This window comes from Mauremys mutica, chromosome 12, assembly GCF_020497125.1.
Source record: "Mauremys mutica isolate MM-2020 ecotype Southern chromosome 12, ASM2049712v1, whole genome shotgun sequence".
Classification (NCBI taxonomy): Eukaryota; Metazoa; Chordata; order Testudines; family Geoemydidae; genus Mauremys; species Mauremys mutica.
Genome location: NC_059083.1, coordinates 32,341,197 through 32,355,975, shown reverse-complemented (window position 1 = coordinate 32,355,975; position 14,779 = coordinate 32,341,197). Strand labels below are relative to the sequence as shown.

The following is a 14,779-nucleotide window of genomic DNA, read 5'->3' as shown; positions in this document are numbered from 1 at the left end:
CCCCCCCCAGATTCTCTTTTAGAGGTCGCCAAGGGAGAGCGGTGAGTGGAATAGCCCATCCTCTCAGTATTATGTTTACCAGCTTGGCCTAATTTCAGACACACCCATTGTGGTCCATTGATTTCCCATCCCACACTTCTCATGTTTACCAGGCATGATCTTAACACAGTCCTGGAATTAAACCAGGAGCCTGTTTGTTGGGATTGATTCAGTCGGCCTGTCTCCCACCAGAGCCGGCACTAGGCATAAGCAGACTAAGCAGTAGCTTAGGGCCCCGAGCAGCTCAGGGTCCATGATTTGTGGAAATAATACAGTTAGAATTCTCTGGGGTGGGGCAGGGCCACCCCCCCCACACACACACACACTATTCCTGCTTAGGGCACCCAATGGGGTAGCTCCAGCTTTGTTTGCAGCTCTTCCTATCAGCATTTATTGTTACTGGCTATTGTGATATTTTATTAATGTTTGCTCACTTCTCACAGCCCAGCTCACCATCCAGGGACATTTTTACCCCGAACATTACAACATTCCCCGGTGATGGAATTTAGCATTTTTCCAAGATCCCAGAGAATTCAGCAGGTTTGTTGCACGCAGCCAGGCACCAACTTGCTTTTTTGTTTCCCTGCCTTGCTGGCACCTGCGTCTTGGAGAAGAGCAGAGCAGCTGGGGCCCAGGAGAGGAGTGTCTGAGCCAGGCTGTCTGAACAACATTGCAGGAGCTGAGGCCCAAAGGGTGGGGCTGGGCCACCTGGAGAGTATAGCAACAAACCCTGTCCCCCAAATAGTCATGGGTTAATTTTGCATCGATGAGTATTTTCAGCCACGAGTCCTGCATGTATTTGTAGGGTGGGGCTGGGAATGAGGAATATTCCAGGGCACTAGAGTAAATTAACCTGGCCACTGAGTCTAGCGGCTGCTGAAGCAGACTTTGGTCCCATTCTTTACACAGGGCTGAGGTAATTACAGTGACTCCTGGAGCACAAGAAAACAGCCTGCAGAACTGACTGTGTCACCAGTCGAAGTTGAGAGCTGAGGCTGCTGGCACAAAGCTGCCCTCACACTAATGTTGTGGGTGTGTCAGATGAGTTTGATCTTTGTGCCAGAACCATTCTGAGGAGGAGCCAGTGACAGTCACAGTCCAACCTCTTTCCGTTTTGAAGCTGGTGGATGTGCCAAGAGAGGACAGTGCTTCCATGAAATATAAAATGTATTAACTTAATGAAAAGCTCAGGGGCAGGCTGGAGTTAATCCCTGTTGCTCCCTGAGGCCTCCAGCAGGATGGATGTTACAGCCTGGGAAAGTGGTGCAGTCACTGGGAGCAGGAGCTCTGCCTAGAGAGAGTGGCTCTGGGGGCTAGTGAAGCTGGGAGATTGGAATGGCTCAGAAACAACTCCAAAGGACTCCGCAGGTAGGGGGTTCACTCACTGCAACCCCAGCTGAACTGCATCCTTGGTATTTCCTGGATCCTGGCGCTGATTAGTCAGAGGAGCTGCAGCTATCAAAGGGCCTCGCTCCTGGGATTTGGGGGATAAAGTGTCACTTTCCCATGGGAAACTCAGCTGTGGCTGTAGAGATGCTCACACAGATTCAGAGACCTGCTCAGTCACTTCTCCACTGCCAGGTTCATGTTTGTTTGCTGTTCTCCTCTATTTACTGACAGTCGTAGGAACCGATTGTCAGTTGTAATTTTCCTGTGGGGCGCTGTTGGGAGTGTGCAGGTGTTTTCATCATCAGCTCACCACTGTGAGCTTCCAGAGTGAGAGGGTGAAAGATGGAAGGGAAACACCTGGAGCCAGATTGGGTGCAGCTGATGCAGAGAGGGGGAGAATTTCTAAAGCTCCTAAGGGATTCAGGAGCACAAGCCCCATTGATCCTAACTCTCCTGCGTTTGTGAAAATCTTCCCCTCCGAGTGTGAATTGCACCTGCCTGTGCCCTCAAGGCCCTTTGCATTCCCGGGGGGAGGGAGGAGACTCACCCCAAGGGAGGACGGGATGAAGCAGCTGTTTCCCTCAAGGGGGTTTCTGGCAGGGAGGGGGAGCTTTACCTCTCACTGGCAGGGTCTCAGCAGCCGCCACCAAATGCATCTGTCAGCCCAGCGCTCACCTACTTTCTCCCCAGTGCGGCTGCTCTTTGGGCTGTGCTGGCACCTGCTGCTGTCCTGGCCTGAGGCAGGTTACAGCCACTTCACCCTGCCACAGCCCAGACCCAGCCAGAGCTTCCATCAGTGCTATGTGGTGTGAGCCCAGAGTGAAGTCAGCCCTCGTCGGAAGCCCCCCACTGCCCTTCACAGCCACGCAGCCTCTTACAGGCGCCAGCGGCCATAGGGGCCTAGGGCCACGTTTCCAAGAGAGCTCAGCTCTGAACTGCTCCCAGGCAGGTGCCTGTGTGACGTGGGCAGGTTTCCGGGGGCTCTGAGCAGCAACACTCAGGAGGGCAGGACTGGATTGCACCCAAAATATCACCGACACTGCAGAAAAGGGTCACAAAGATGACTTGGGGGCTGGAGCAAACACCTCACAGAAGGAGACGGAAGGAGATCGATCTGTTCAGTTTAGCAAAGAGAAGAGTGAGAGGTGAGTTTCTGTCATGGATTCACAAGGTCTGGTCTGTGCCTTGGCCTTCAGCCAGCCCCTCAGGAGTGACCCCTTGATTGTGCTGGACCCCACGACCCACACAATTCCACAGAGGCAAGTCCATGGCTTCAGTGACTCAGAAACTGGGCCTTTGAGCACCAGCGATCCCTGGCTTTCTCCATGGCTCCCTGCAGCAAGTCCAGCAAGCCAGACTCCTGACCTGCAGGAGACTTGTTCTACCCTTTCAGGGCTCAGTGTTCTCAGGGAGTATCTGCAGAGACACCAGGCACCTTTTCCACACCAACTAACAATGTGTTAGTCCCCTGGCCTATAGAGTCTGAAAGGCCTTAGGTCAGCACAGAGAAGCAAAGTTTAAGAGCGGGTTCAGCCTGGCCTGAGCTGGGGCTCTGCCGAGCTGTGCTGCTGGAGGGCCCAGCTTGGCTCACTCTCTCCCTGTCCCTTTTTGTCTCTCAGTCCCAAGTGAGTTCCTCTGTCTCTGTCAGCCCAGCCCCTTAACACAGACCCCTGACACCTTCACCCTTTGTGCTCCAGCCAGGGCCGGCTCTAGGTTTTTTGCTGCCCCAAGCAAAAAAGATTTTGGCTGCCCCCTACCTCTCCCCCCCTGCTACCCCAGCCCTTGGTTCTTTCTCCCCCCCCCCCACACCTGCACACCCTGCTGCCCCAGCCCTGCCCCCCCCCAAAACGTGACCTCCTCATTCACCTCCTCATTTCACTTCCTTTTGAAACATCTTGTTCCCCCATTGGTTCCTCTGGTCAGGTGTGAGCTAGGCTAGGTGAACTTCTTAACCCTTTGCAGGTAAAAGAGGCATTAACCCATAACTATCTGTTTATGACAGATGGGGATCTAGTAAAGAGGGTTCAGGCAGAGGAGCAGGTGTGGGAGTGCTGGGGGCTCTACACTGGCAGAGAAGCCGCGTGTGATGTACTCGCGGAGGAGGGTGGAGGAGAGAAGGTATCGGGAGGGTTGCAGGAGAAGAGGTGCAGGGGGAGGTGCAGGAGGAGAGGGCTGGGGGAAGGTACAAGGGGAGAGGTGCAGGGGAAGGGAGAGTACAAGAGGAAGGGGTGCAGCGAAGGCGCGATGGGGGAGGTACAAGTGGAGGGGCTGGGAGTGGGATGGGGGGTGCAAGGGCTTAGAGGGGCAGGCACTGACAGGTGCTTCCCCAGCCCGGTGCAGGCAGAGCCGAGAGGACGGACGCTGACCTCAGGTGCCCGAGCCAGGGGAGTCCCCTGGCGGGGCAGTATCCCCGCTGCCCTGCTCGGAGCTGGGCTCTGCCTCTCCCCACCCAGGGCAGGCAGCGCAGGACTGAGGCGGGGAAGGTGCACGGCGGGCTGGGTCCAGGGGCAGGAGGTGGCAGCCCCCTGGCAGCTCGAGCTGCCCAGCCACTCGCCCTGTCAGCGCGAGCCGGGATCCGCGCCCCCTGCCCAGCCCGGCGGCGCCCTGCACAGCCCACTCGGGTGGGGAAACGCCGCACGGCCCTGGGGAGACTCAGAGCAGAGCAGCAGCGGCAGCAGGACCCTCCCCCCTCCCTGCATCCTGGGCCCTGCTTCCCTCCCTCCCCGGCTCCTCACCCACAGGCTGGGCTGCAGTTCAGGCTGCCCTGCCGCTGGGGAGCGAGAGCATCATCCCCCGGAGCTGAGCCCCTCCCGCTGCCGCAGCCCGGGCTCAGCTCCAGGGGTGATGCTCAGGGCCGCCTGAACTGCAGTCCAGCCTGGGCAACTCAGGCTGCCATGAGCGCCATCTAGCGACTGAATCCAGAACTGCAGTGTCAGTTCCAGCTCAGCCTGAAAGGTTCAGCTGAACATCTCGGTTCAGGGCTGGCTCCTGGCTTTTTGTGCCCCAAGCAAAAAAAAAAAAAGGGGGGGGGAGGAGGGGGCTGGAGTGCCGCCCCTTGGAAAGTGCTGCCCCAAGCATATGCTTGGAGCGCTGGTGCCTAGAGCCGGCCCTGGCTCCAGCTCTGGGCTATGGCTCCTCTTCCCTGCAGAGAGGTGGGGGGAAGAAACTTGGTGTAGGAGTTGATGCTTAATCGTTGAGGTTTCCCATTGTCTTTCCAAGATCCTCCATTGATATGGGTTGATTCCAGCCCAGACAGTCCGGGTGGCTCTACATCTAGCCTGTTCGGCCATGTCCCAGCGAGAGAAGCAATTCTTTCCCCCGAAACAGCAGTGATGCCCAGGGGATCGGTACAGAGTCCTACCGATAGTTCATAAAAATATTTCAGTAAAATTCCCCACCTGTCACATCTTCATGGAGAAAACACAGGGTACTAAAGGGCTCTTTAATACAGTGGAGAAAGCCATAAAAAGAAGCAATGGCTGGAAGTTAAAACTGGACAAATTCTAATTAGAAATAAGGCACAGAATTGTAACCATGAGGGTGATTAATCACTGGAACAAACTACCCAGGGAAGTGGTGAATTGTCCATCTCTTGCTGTCTTCAGATAAAGACTTGGTGACTTTCTGGAAGATGCTTCAATCAAACAGAAGTTTGGGCTCAGTACAGGGGTAAATGGGTGAGAGTGTTTGGCCTGTGGCACAGATCAGACTAGATGATCTAATCTATATTGGGAGGTGGGCCAATGTAAACATAACTGACCAATGGACCAGGGCTATGAAAGTCAGACAACCTGGCACTATCACTGCATCCCACTCACTCGCTGTCTGGTTTGTTATTTCTCCTGTTCCCAAGAACAAGCTACGATGACAGGGAAGGTTCCCTCGTTCTCCCCTGGCTGCACAGTGAGCTCCGCTCTGCCCGGCTACGTCGCTCTCTGCCTCGCTCTACAGGTTCCCAGGCTGGTGTCAGGTAGGAGCTCCGGCCTCCTCGCTGGGTTTGCTGCTGTTGCTATTGCTGGTCATCGCCGTCTATCCCACATCACTGCCTTGTCATGTAAACCACGTCTGCTCAGCCTGCCAACAACCAGCAACATGGAGAAATCACAGGCTACACCTGGGTCCCCACTGACCATAGTTACTATCTATACACCATCTTGTCAGGCCTAGACAATACATCCATCCTACTGCTCTGGCTGATTTCTGGCAGCTTCTAAAACACAGAACACAGTGAGAACCACTACAGGGCTCGCAAACTATTTAAAAGGACACTATCCAATTCCTATACACTGCACTGACCGATCATATATGTCACAAATCAGGTTCTTCAGCCACGAAGGAGTCCTGAATCCTAGACTCTCCAGTTTAGACGTAACAACCCACAAGTCATTCATGCTGCACTAGGCACATCTGACTAGGGCTCAGAGCTAGACCTCATCTCACAGTGAGGATGTGAGGATATTTGCTGGCTTCTTCCGTCTGTGCCCTCAGTGAATCCCTTGCATTGTCCCACCCACCCCAGGGCTGGCTCCACAGCTACCTGGGCATTTTGGTTCCCCCCGCTGTGGTTTCCATCCTGTTAATTTAACCAGCTCTCTCGGTCTCTCCTGATGTTGAGTCTCTTCACCGAGCCCCCCACATCCTGTGCAGTTCCATTGTGACCAGTTCTTTGTTTCCTGCACTTTTCTAACTGCCTCCTCCCTCTCTCCATTATCTGACCCCTGACTTTACCTTTAAAGCCATTGCCTGCATAGCGATGGTCTGTTTTCATATCTTTACACCTTGACAGTCTTTACACCACCCCTCCTGCAGATGAGGAGGCCCCTGGGCTGGAGCAGCATGAAAAGGCCTTGGTGTATCAGAGACCCAGGCCCCAGGGTGCCTATGAGAAGTTAGAGCTTTATTCAGAGATAATAGGGACAGTGTATGACACTCACATGTGAACTCTGTGTGACAGATATTGCAGCCACATGCGGCATTTTGGGGACTATCAAATTCACGTTATGCATGTTCTGTTTATTTGTGTACCCCTTTATCAATGGTATCTATATGTGTTATATGTATCTTTGTGGGCTCGGGATTGTAATCTATGCCATGGGGGAGGGTTACCCCATCTCCTTCAGAATTTGCCAACCATGGAGGGTAATTACTTGTGGGACAGGTAACAGCTCTCTAGGGGGAATTGCATAAATTGGGTTAGACCAGGTCCCAGAACCCCAAGAGAACAAAGATGTTTGGTATAAAAGCTGGATTTGAAGGACCAGAGGCCCGAGATCTTGGGCTGCAAAGTGACAGGACCTGTTAACCAAGAGGACAAACCCTTAGAGAAAGGTTGGAAAGACTTTGGAACCTACCAGAGAGTCCCATGTGCCAGATGAGAATTTTTTGGGACAAGTGTAACATGTTCAGACCTTTTATTGGTTTATGCTCCGTCAAGCTTTTGTCTTTAAATGGTCTTTCACTTCTAACGCAGGGTACTCTATTACTCTGTATCTTACTGCTGAATTAATGCTAAACCCCAGCCTCTCGCCAATTTAATTTCCTTTTTTCATTGTACATTTCACAGCACAATTCACAGTGACTGGACCTAACCATCCAATCGCTGCCTCCCTAGATGGGGAGGCCGTCCTGCCCTGCCACCTCTCCCCCAGGATAAGCGCTGAGAACATGGAGGTGAGATGGTTCCGATCCCAGTTCTCTGCAATCGTGCACCTGTACCGTTATGGGCAGGATCAGTATGGACAGCAGATGCCGGAATATCGAGGAAGAACTGAGCTCTTGAAAGACGACATCACCAATGGGAGAGTTTCCCTGAGAATACATGATATCCGGCCCTCCGATGATGGACAGTATACGTGTTTTTTTAAATCCAACGTGTCTTATGAAGAAGCTTTATTAGAACTGCAGGTGGCAGGTCAGTAACTTGTTCTGACATTTAACGTCTTCAACAGGGTAATAAGTGGAGTCAGAAGGTTCATTGTGAGATTACACAATTTTTTTCATTATTGTGGGTCAGCAGCACTGCTCTGGATAAGGTTGATTCTAGTTTGCTGTTTAATATCCATTTTTTGTAAGTTCTCCAAAACCCATACTCAGATTGTCTTGAAAATTGCTGTAACTCATTGGTCTCTGGGGTGGGGCTAGTGGCCCAAATTTGAGGGCATTGGAGCAAGGGGTTAATGAGACACACTAACTCCCTTAAACAGTCAAGTGACATTAACATGTTGTGCTTATTATAATTATTTTGTGCACACAAGGGGAAACAATGGCTGATCATCCCCAAACTGATGCCATCAGCTGGGACTGATCTCCGCTCATGTCTGGCCCCTTCAGGGTTACAGTGGTTGATACACAGGGCCCTGTAGTCCAGAGCCTGGTCTAAGAGTGGGAGAACTGAGGAATTCCCCGCCCCCAGGACTGGTAGAGGCAGGAGGCCTGACCCCCGAAGTTGCTGTCAGAGAGACCAGCAAGGGGACAGAGGTGCAGCTAGTTCTGTAACGATGACATGAGGTTTAGGCCAGGTGTAGTGAACACCTGGGTCTACATTCAAACACTGAGCCTACTCCACACAAACCACCCCCAACTTGCAAAATGTTATCGCCTTGTCACCCTTGCCCTGTGGGTGTGGATTTCTTCTGGGACGTTGCCTTCACTTACCCCTCACCAAGCGCTGGTGATCACTGGCATATCTGACACCAGGCTGCTGACAATCCCCACAGCAAGGAGTCTGAGCCCTGCTACTGACAGAGCCCTCACCGCTCAGTTCTGAAATGAGGCATGATTGATCCCTCAAGGTACACCTGCACCTCTCCTAATGTCACTGTGACAGCTCTGCCAGTAAGCTCTAAATAATCCCTCCACTGGTCATTACAGCTACACCGAACATAGTGGATGCAGCTTTAGTGCATGCAACCAATTCCCAGTGGTTATTATGAGCTCCAAAGGTGCAGAGTTAAGGTTGTTTGGGTGTTTACCTTCCCAATAGATTTCCTCATTTTAGAGGTCTGAGTATTGCTGAACTCAGCGTTCTGGAAGTGCATGAGATAATACAGAGTAAAGGTTGCCTGGAGGTAACTAAGGCTACATCTATACTACAGCCAGGATCAACAGAGTGGAGATTGATGCATCGGCAGTCGATTTAGCAGGTCTAGTGAAAACACGCCAAATCGACCGCAGATCACTCTCCAGTCAACTCATGTACTCTACCCCCTATGAGAAGAGAAAAGGTAAGTCAGTGGGAGACTGAATAATAATAAATATTATTCATGTAGCTGGAGTTGCATACCTAAAGTCGACTTACCGCAATAGTATAGACCTACCCTAAGTTTTTTTGTCAGTGAATGGACATGAGGAAGGATTACAGGAAGGTGCCACTGTTTGTGCTGTGCTCCACTGATTTGAATTGCAGCATGTATCTGCCTGCAATGCAGCTGCATTCCCTGTGTTCAGTGTAGCTGTACTGACAAGTGGAGCTGTCACTGTGATATGGAAGGGCAGGAGATAATATCACCAGGCAGCCTGAACTCTGTGCTAGCCAAGGTTTTGTCAGTGAATTTTCTAGTTGTGTTGTTTGTTTGTTTTTTTTAACAGAAAGAGAAATGTTTGTTGTAGGAGCTAGTGGCCATTTACGTGGTTGTAGTTCTCACCTAGGTTTGCAGTTGCTACATGTCTGTGCCTAAGTAATAACCAAAAGTATAGTTAGTGCTTTTCTATTAGTAGACCTGAAAGAACTTTACATCATTATCCCCATTTTACAGATGGGAAACTGAGGCATCCAGCAGCTCAGTGGCAGAGCGAGGAATAATCCCAGTCCTGGGAACTCTCTGTTAGGCCACTTAGTTGCTCCGTGGTTGCTCACTGCCCCTCCCCCCTGTATGTTCTGTGATAGCGCAGTGGGGATAACGGTCGTGCTTTGCAATGTTCGCAGTGTGTAGCTGGTAACAGGGCTGGTGAGAAATCTCATCCCAGGTCCCTGCCCCAACACCTGGACAGTTTTATTACCCAGCGGCTACTTTAAGCATGTGAGAGGAGACTGGTGTGTCTGTCTCCTTCTCCACCATCCCCCACAATGTGTAGCTCCCCTCTGCCCTGCGTTTCTGGGTGCCCACATCACAGGCAGCAGCTTACTGATTGGCCACACACTCCCTCGGTTATGTAGCCTGAGCTGCACACTGAGCTGGGCTCCTCACCCCAACTACCAGACCTAGCTGGGCCCCCTGCCCCTGGTCCAGCCAGACTTCCCCAGGACCCCAGCCATGTTGCAGGCCCACCCAGTCCAACTCCCCCTCCCCCACACACTCTGGCAACCCCACACAGGGGCGATGTGTATTTTAACTATTCATTTCCTGTGTTTCAGGTTTTACATTTTCACCACATTCAGCCCCCACCCCACTCCCCCGTGATCACAGATTACATGAGGGGGTTAGACACCCCAAGAGTGACAGGGTCTCCCAGATCTCAGGACATACAGTGGGAAGAAAAGGAATTCAGAGCCCTGCAAAAGGGTAGGGCTCCCCCAGATCAGGAAAAGGGAGAATTTGGTGCTGACAGGACTCCCTGCCCCTAAACCCACAACTTTTACTGTCACCCCTCACAATATCAAATCCCTCCCACCCCACTCCTTTCCCTTACCTGAGGAGGCTCCAACCCTTTTTTCCTCCCCTTCCACCCATTCCCATTTATCCCCCTCCCCATAATACCCACATGCCTTGCTGCAGACCCGACCCCTGTTCCCATCTCCTCTTCCATCCCCATCACCCCTCCCAGCGAGTGTTTGCAGGTGTAATTTATTTTCTTTTCAAATATAGTTTCAGCACCTTCTGAATTATCTCAAAAAGGAAAAACAAAATCAAAACAAAAAACCCACCCACCTCGAAATAGGCCTTGTCTACACTGCCAACTTTTGTTGACAAAAGTTACGGTGACAATCAAAAAGCATCATTATAATGTAGCCCTTCTGCCAGCTGGAGTGGGCAGCAAGAAGGGCTGGGTTCAATATCCAGGGGGCTCCTTTTTGACAATATAAACAAAACTGGCTTGAGCCCCCACCCAGTAATGTGGGAAAATTTCACTCTACCCTCTGGGCGCTTCTAAGAGGCAATTCTTCCCCTCTCGCAAGCACAAAGTCTGAGATAGAAATAGTTTCTTTAATAAAAGTAACCTAGCATTAATCTGAGAGAACAGCACGAGTGATATTCATTAACTCAAAAGCATCAGCAAGACACTCTCCGCAGAGTGTGCTGGGCAGTGTCCTTTGCTTCAGGTTCTTGAATCCAACAACCAAGTTCTTGCAGTGCGCCCCTCATTTAACCATCACTCACAGTTGTTGTGCCTGGTCAGCACAGACTCAGAGTTCATAGGTACATCTGTGTGCATGCTGCTCTTGCCATGAGCAGAGTGGTGGTGGGGGAAATGCATCCGCGGGCCACCTGGCTGCTGCTCCTACCAGCTGTCCCCAACAGCCGCCTGCCTGCTGGTCCCACCGGCCGCCTGCTTACTGCTCCCATTGGCCACCTCTGCGGACCACCTGCCCACTGCTTCTGTTGGCCAACTGCTCCCTGCTCCCACCTGCCCACTACTCCTGCCGGCCGCCTGCTCTCTGCTCCCACCAGCCGGATTAAGATCATTCAGATTAAGATCATTTTATTTCAGTTTAGCTCATCAGTAAAAGTGTGATCTGGGGCAGAAGGCAATACCTTAACCCTGCATTTCTTTGTTATCTAATGTCTGTATTTTGTGGCTGTGAGTGTGGGTGTGTTTCCTGGCTCTCAGTGAAGTCCAGTTTTCTGCTGCCAGCTTCTGTGCTCTGGAAGGGTACAAGCAGGGGCGGCTCTAGGCACCAGCTAAACAAGCTGGTGCCTAGGGCAGCAAAATGTAGGGGGTGGCATAAGGCTGGGACCCCAGCTCATCCCGCCGCTGCGAGCCGAGGAGCAGCCCGTCCCCTGCAGCCGGGGCAGGGCCACGCTACCGGCTCCGCGTGGGGGAGAGGGATGGCCCCTTACCGGTAGCACGGCCCCGCCTGGCTGCAGAAGACGGGCCGCTCCTCCTCTGCTTGTTCGCGCCCGGGTTCTAAACAGCGCTGCAGCCGCCTGGCTCCGGGGGGGCTGACCTCTTCCCCGCTCAGAGCCGTGTGGTCAGGGGGCAGGGCTGCGAGCTCCGGGCCGAGCGGCTCCTCCCCTTCCCACGCGGCTCAGAGCGGGGAAGAGCTCAGCCCCCTCCGGAGCCAGGCGGCTGCAGCGCTGTGCAGGGCCGCTTCTCGAGGGGCGCGGTGAGCCGGGGGTAAGCAGCCGGGGCCGGGGGGTTGGCTAAGGGGCAGGGAGTCCCAGGGACACTCAGGGGGCAGGGAGGGGGCACGGGTTCTGTGGGGGGGGGGCGGTCAGGGGCCAGGGAAGGGGGGGTTGGATGGGGGGGTCTCAGGGAGGTGGTTGTCAGGCACCCCCCAACCCCATTACCCCCCAGGCCCAGCCCTGAACCCCAGCTCCAAGCCCAGCCCCTCTGATCCGGACACCCCCCTGACCCCAGTCCCCCCACAGCCCTGACCCCCAGCTCCGAGCCCAGCCCCTCTGATCCGGACACCCCCCTGACCCCAGTCCCCCCACAGCCCTGACCCCCAGCTCTGAGCCCAGCCCCTCTGATCTGGACACCCCCCTCACCCCCCTTACCACGCGGCTCTGAGCGGGGAAGATCTCAGTCCCCTCCGGAGCCATGCGGCTGCAGCGCTGTGCAGGGCCGCTTCTCGAGGGGCGCGGTGAGCCGGGGGTAAGCAGCCGGGGCCACGGGGTTGGCTAAGGGGCAGGGAGTCCCGGGGACACTCAGGGGGCATGGAGCGGGCACAGGTTCTGTGGGTGGGGCAGTCAGGGGCCAGGGAAGGGGGGGTTGGATTGGGGGGTCTCAGGGAGATGGTTGTCAGGCACCTCCCGACCCCATTACCCCCCAGGCCCAGCCCTGACCCACAGCTCCAAGCCCAGCCCCTTTGAGCTGGGCACCCTCCAACCCCATCCCCCCCACCCCAGACCCCCAGCTCTGAGGCGAGCCCCTCTGAGCCAGACAACCTCTGACCCCATCTCCTCACAGTCCTGAGCCCAGCCCCTGTGAGTCGGGCACCCCCCAGAGCCCAGCTCCCCACCCAGCCCTGGGCAACAGCAGCACCACCTCCAGGCAGTGACAGCCCATTGGCACCAACCATCACCCAGCAACAGCCCATTATGTAATTGCAAATGTAGACAGACCAGTAAAGCATTTAATGTTTTTAAATAATGTATTTGGTGTATTTTCAAATTATTACAAATTAATTTTCACTAGTTATTTTTTACATTTCCAAATACATATTACTATAGTATTGCAACTTTTTTTAATGGAAGGGGCCCCCAAAATTGCTTTGCCCCTCTGGGCGGCCCTACCCAGTGTGTGTGAGGAGCCGGGGAGGGAGGGAAACGGGGTCTCCTGGAGCCGAGTCCGGGCTGCGATGGTGGCGAGGGGCTCCTGGAGTGTGTGAGGAGGTGAGCAGCCGGCTGGGTTTGTCGGTGCTGAGCAGGTAGCCCCCCAGCCGGAGATCCTCGCCTTCCCTCCTGCCAGGGCTGGGCCAGGGCACCGTGAGGCTGAAGAGCAGCAGGTCCGGGGGGCTCTCCAGGTCCTCGGCCGCCAGCATGTCGGGGCCGAGGGCGGTGAGCGCGAACAGATCCACCTTGGCCACCAGCAGTGCTGCGAAGCCCAGGGAGGGGGCCATGTTCTTCGCGCCGCCCCATAGCTGCACCACCACCTGGAAGTACTCCCGCTCCGCGCCGCCCAGCAGCTCCACATGGGGACAGAGTCTCAGCTGGGCCAGGGCTCAGTTGCAGTGTGCTGGTAGCGGATCCCACATTTGGGGGGGAGCCCAGTGCTGGGGCAACAGGGGGTGTGAGTGGGGGGCACTGGTGGGCTGGGGAGGCTCATGTCTGGGGGCGGGGGGGGCAGCCAAAAATTTTTTTGCTTGGGGCGGCAAAAAACCTAGAGCCGGCCCTGATGTGGAGACTCTTAAATTATTTGGAAATGGCTTATATTAATGTAGCGTGAGTTGATTCCTTCTTGATTTAAGAGTGTCCACACAGGGGTTCACACTGGTTTAAAAAAAAACACTTTAACAAAACTGGAGCAAGTTTGTGCATAGAACAGCCCTGACATTAAGATTAATTCTATCAAATTTGAATCTGACCAGATTAACTGACCAGCTGCACTTGTGGACTCACATTCAGTTCTCAGTTTAATAGGAAATGGCTTTTGATAACAGAGTAATAAAACATTTGACTCATTACTGGGCACTGTAGGATTATCACAAGTTCATTTATTTCTTCTGTAGGTTTGGGCTCTGCTCCTGCCATCTCTGTGGAGGGACATCAGGACGGAGGGATCCGGGTGGTGTGTCGATCAGCTGGATGGTACCCAAAGCCCGAGGCTCAGTGGAGAGATCCTCAGGGGCAGGTCTTACCATCAGCCTCTGAAAAAATATCCCCAGAGGCCAATGGCCTGTTTCAAGCAGAGATTGTCACTGTTCTAACTGAAGAGTCCAACCAGAAAGTGTCCTGCTCTGTCAGGAACCCCCGACTCAACCAGGAGAGAGAGTCAGAGATTTCAATAGCAGGTCAGTGCCCGTCTGTGCCGCACATGGATAGATTGAGACGCTGCAGACATGGGCAGAGAGTATTTATCATTGTGTCTCCAGTATATTGGCCTGAACCTTCAATGTGCTGAGCACGTCTTGGAAAGTCCTGAATAACCTCAGTTCTCTTTGGATATGTCTACACTGCAATTCAAAACCCGCTGGTGACCCAGGCCAGCTGGCTCAGGCTAAGGGCCTGTTAAACTGTGGTATAGATGTCTGAGCTTGGGCTGGACCCTGCTACATGCACTAACATTTCTATGCTGTGCTTTAAAACAGGAACAGATCAAAGTGCACCAGGGAACTTTTAGTGCAGTTCAGCAGGGTGCACACAGCCGGTTAGTGCGCAGCAGGCCAGTGCACAGTGGTTTACACCCCAGCCTGCCGCACACTAACTGTGCCTATAGATGAGCCACCGTAGAGCAAGGTGGGTGAGTTGTGCCTGCTGCCTTAGGGAGACGCCTCCCTCTCTGTTCTGGGGTTCTTGTGTATTCAGATTCTGGATTTTAAGAGATAAAGTCATGATGCACTGCAGCCTTCCAGCAGGAATATTTATGCTTATATCTCACTGTGTGTGTGTGTGTGTGTGTGTGTGTGTGTGTGTGTGTGTGTGTGTGTGCGCGCGCACACGCTGTGAACATCACAATTCTCTGTGGGGGTGGGAATTCTCCTTTGTTCTCAGTGAGAGTTTTGGGTGCTAAATATTTATGAAAATCTGGG

General features: G+C 53.5%; 1 protein-coding gene across 1 annotated transcript in view; it reads left to right on the top strand.

The window, feature by feature from the left end:
• The first annotated feature begins 506 nt into the window (after positions 1-506).
• Positions 507-14,779, top strand: part of LOC123346682 (butyrophilin subfamily 2 member A1-like) — a 19,742-nt gene continuing 5,469 nt past the window's right edge. The window contains exons 1-4 of the mRNA XM_044984157.1: positions 507-579; positions 5,282-5,398; positions 6,992-7,339; positions 13,760-14,041. Of these exons, the coding sequence (XP_044840092.1) occupies positions 5,293-5,398; positions 6,992-7,339; positions 13,760-14,041 (736 nt within the window). The 5' untranslated portion in view covers positions 507-579; positions 5,282-5,292. The remainder of the gene's footprint in view (positions 580-5,281; positions 5,399-6,991; positions 7,340-13,759; positions 14,042-14,779) is intronic.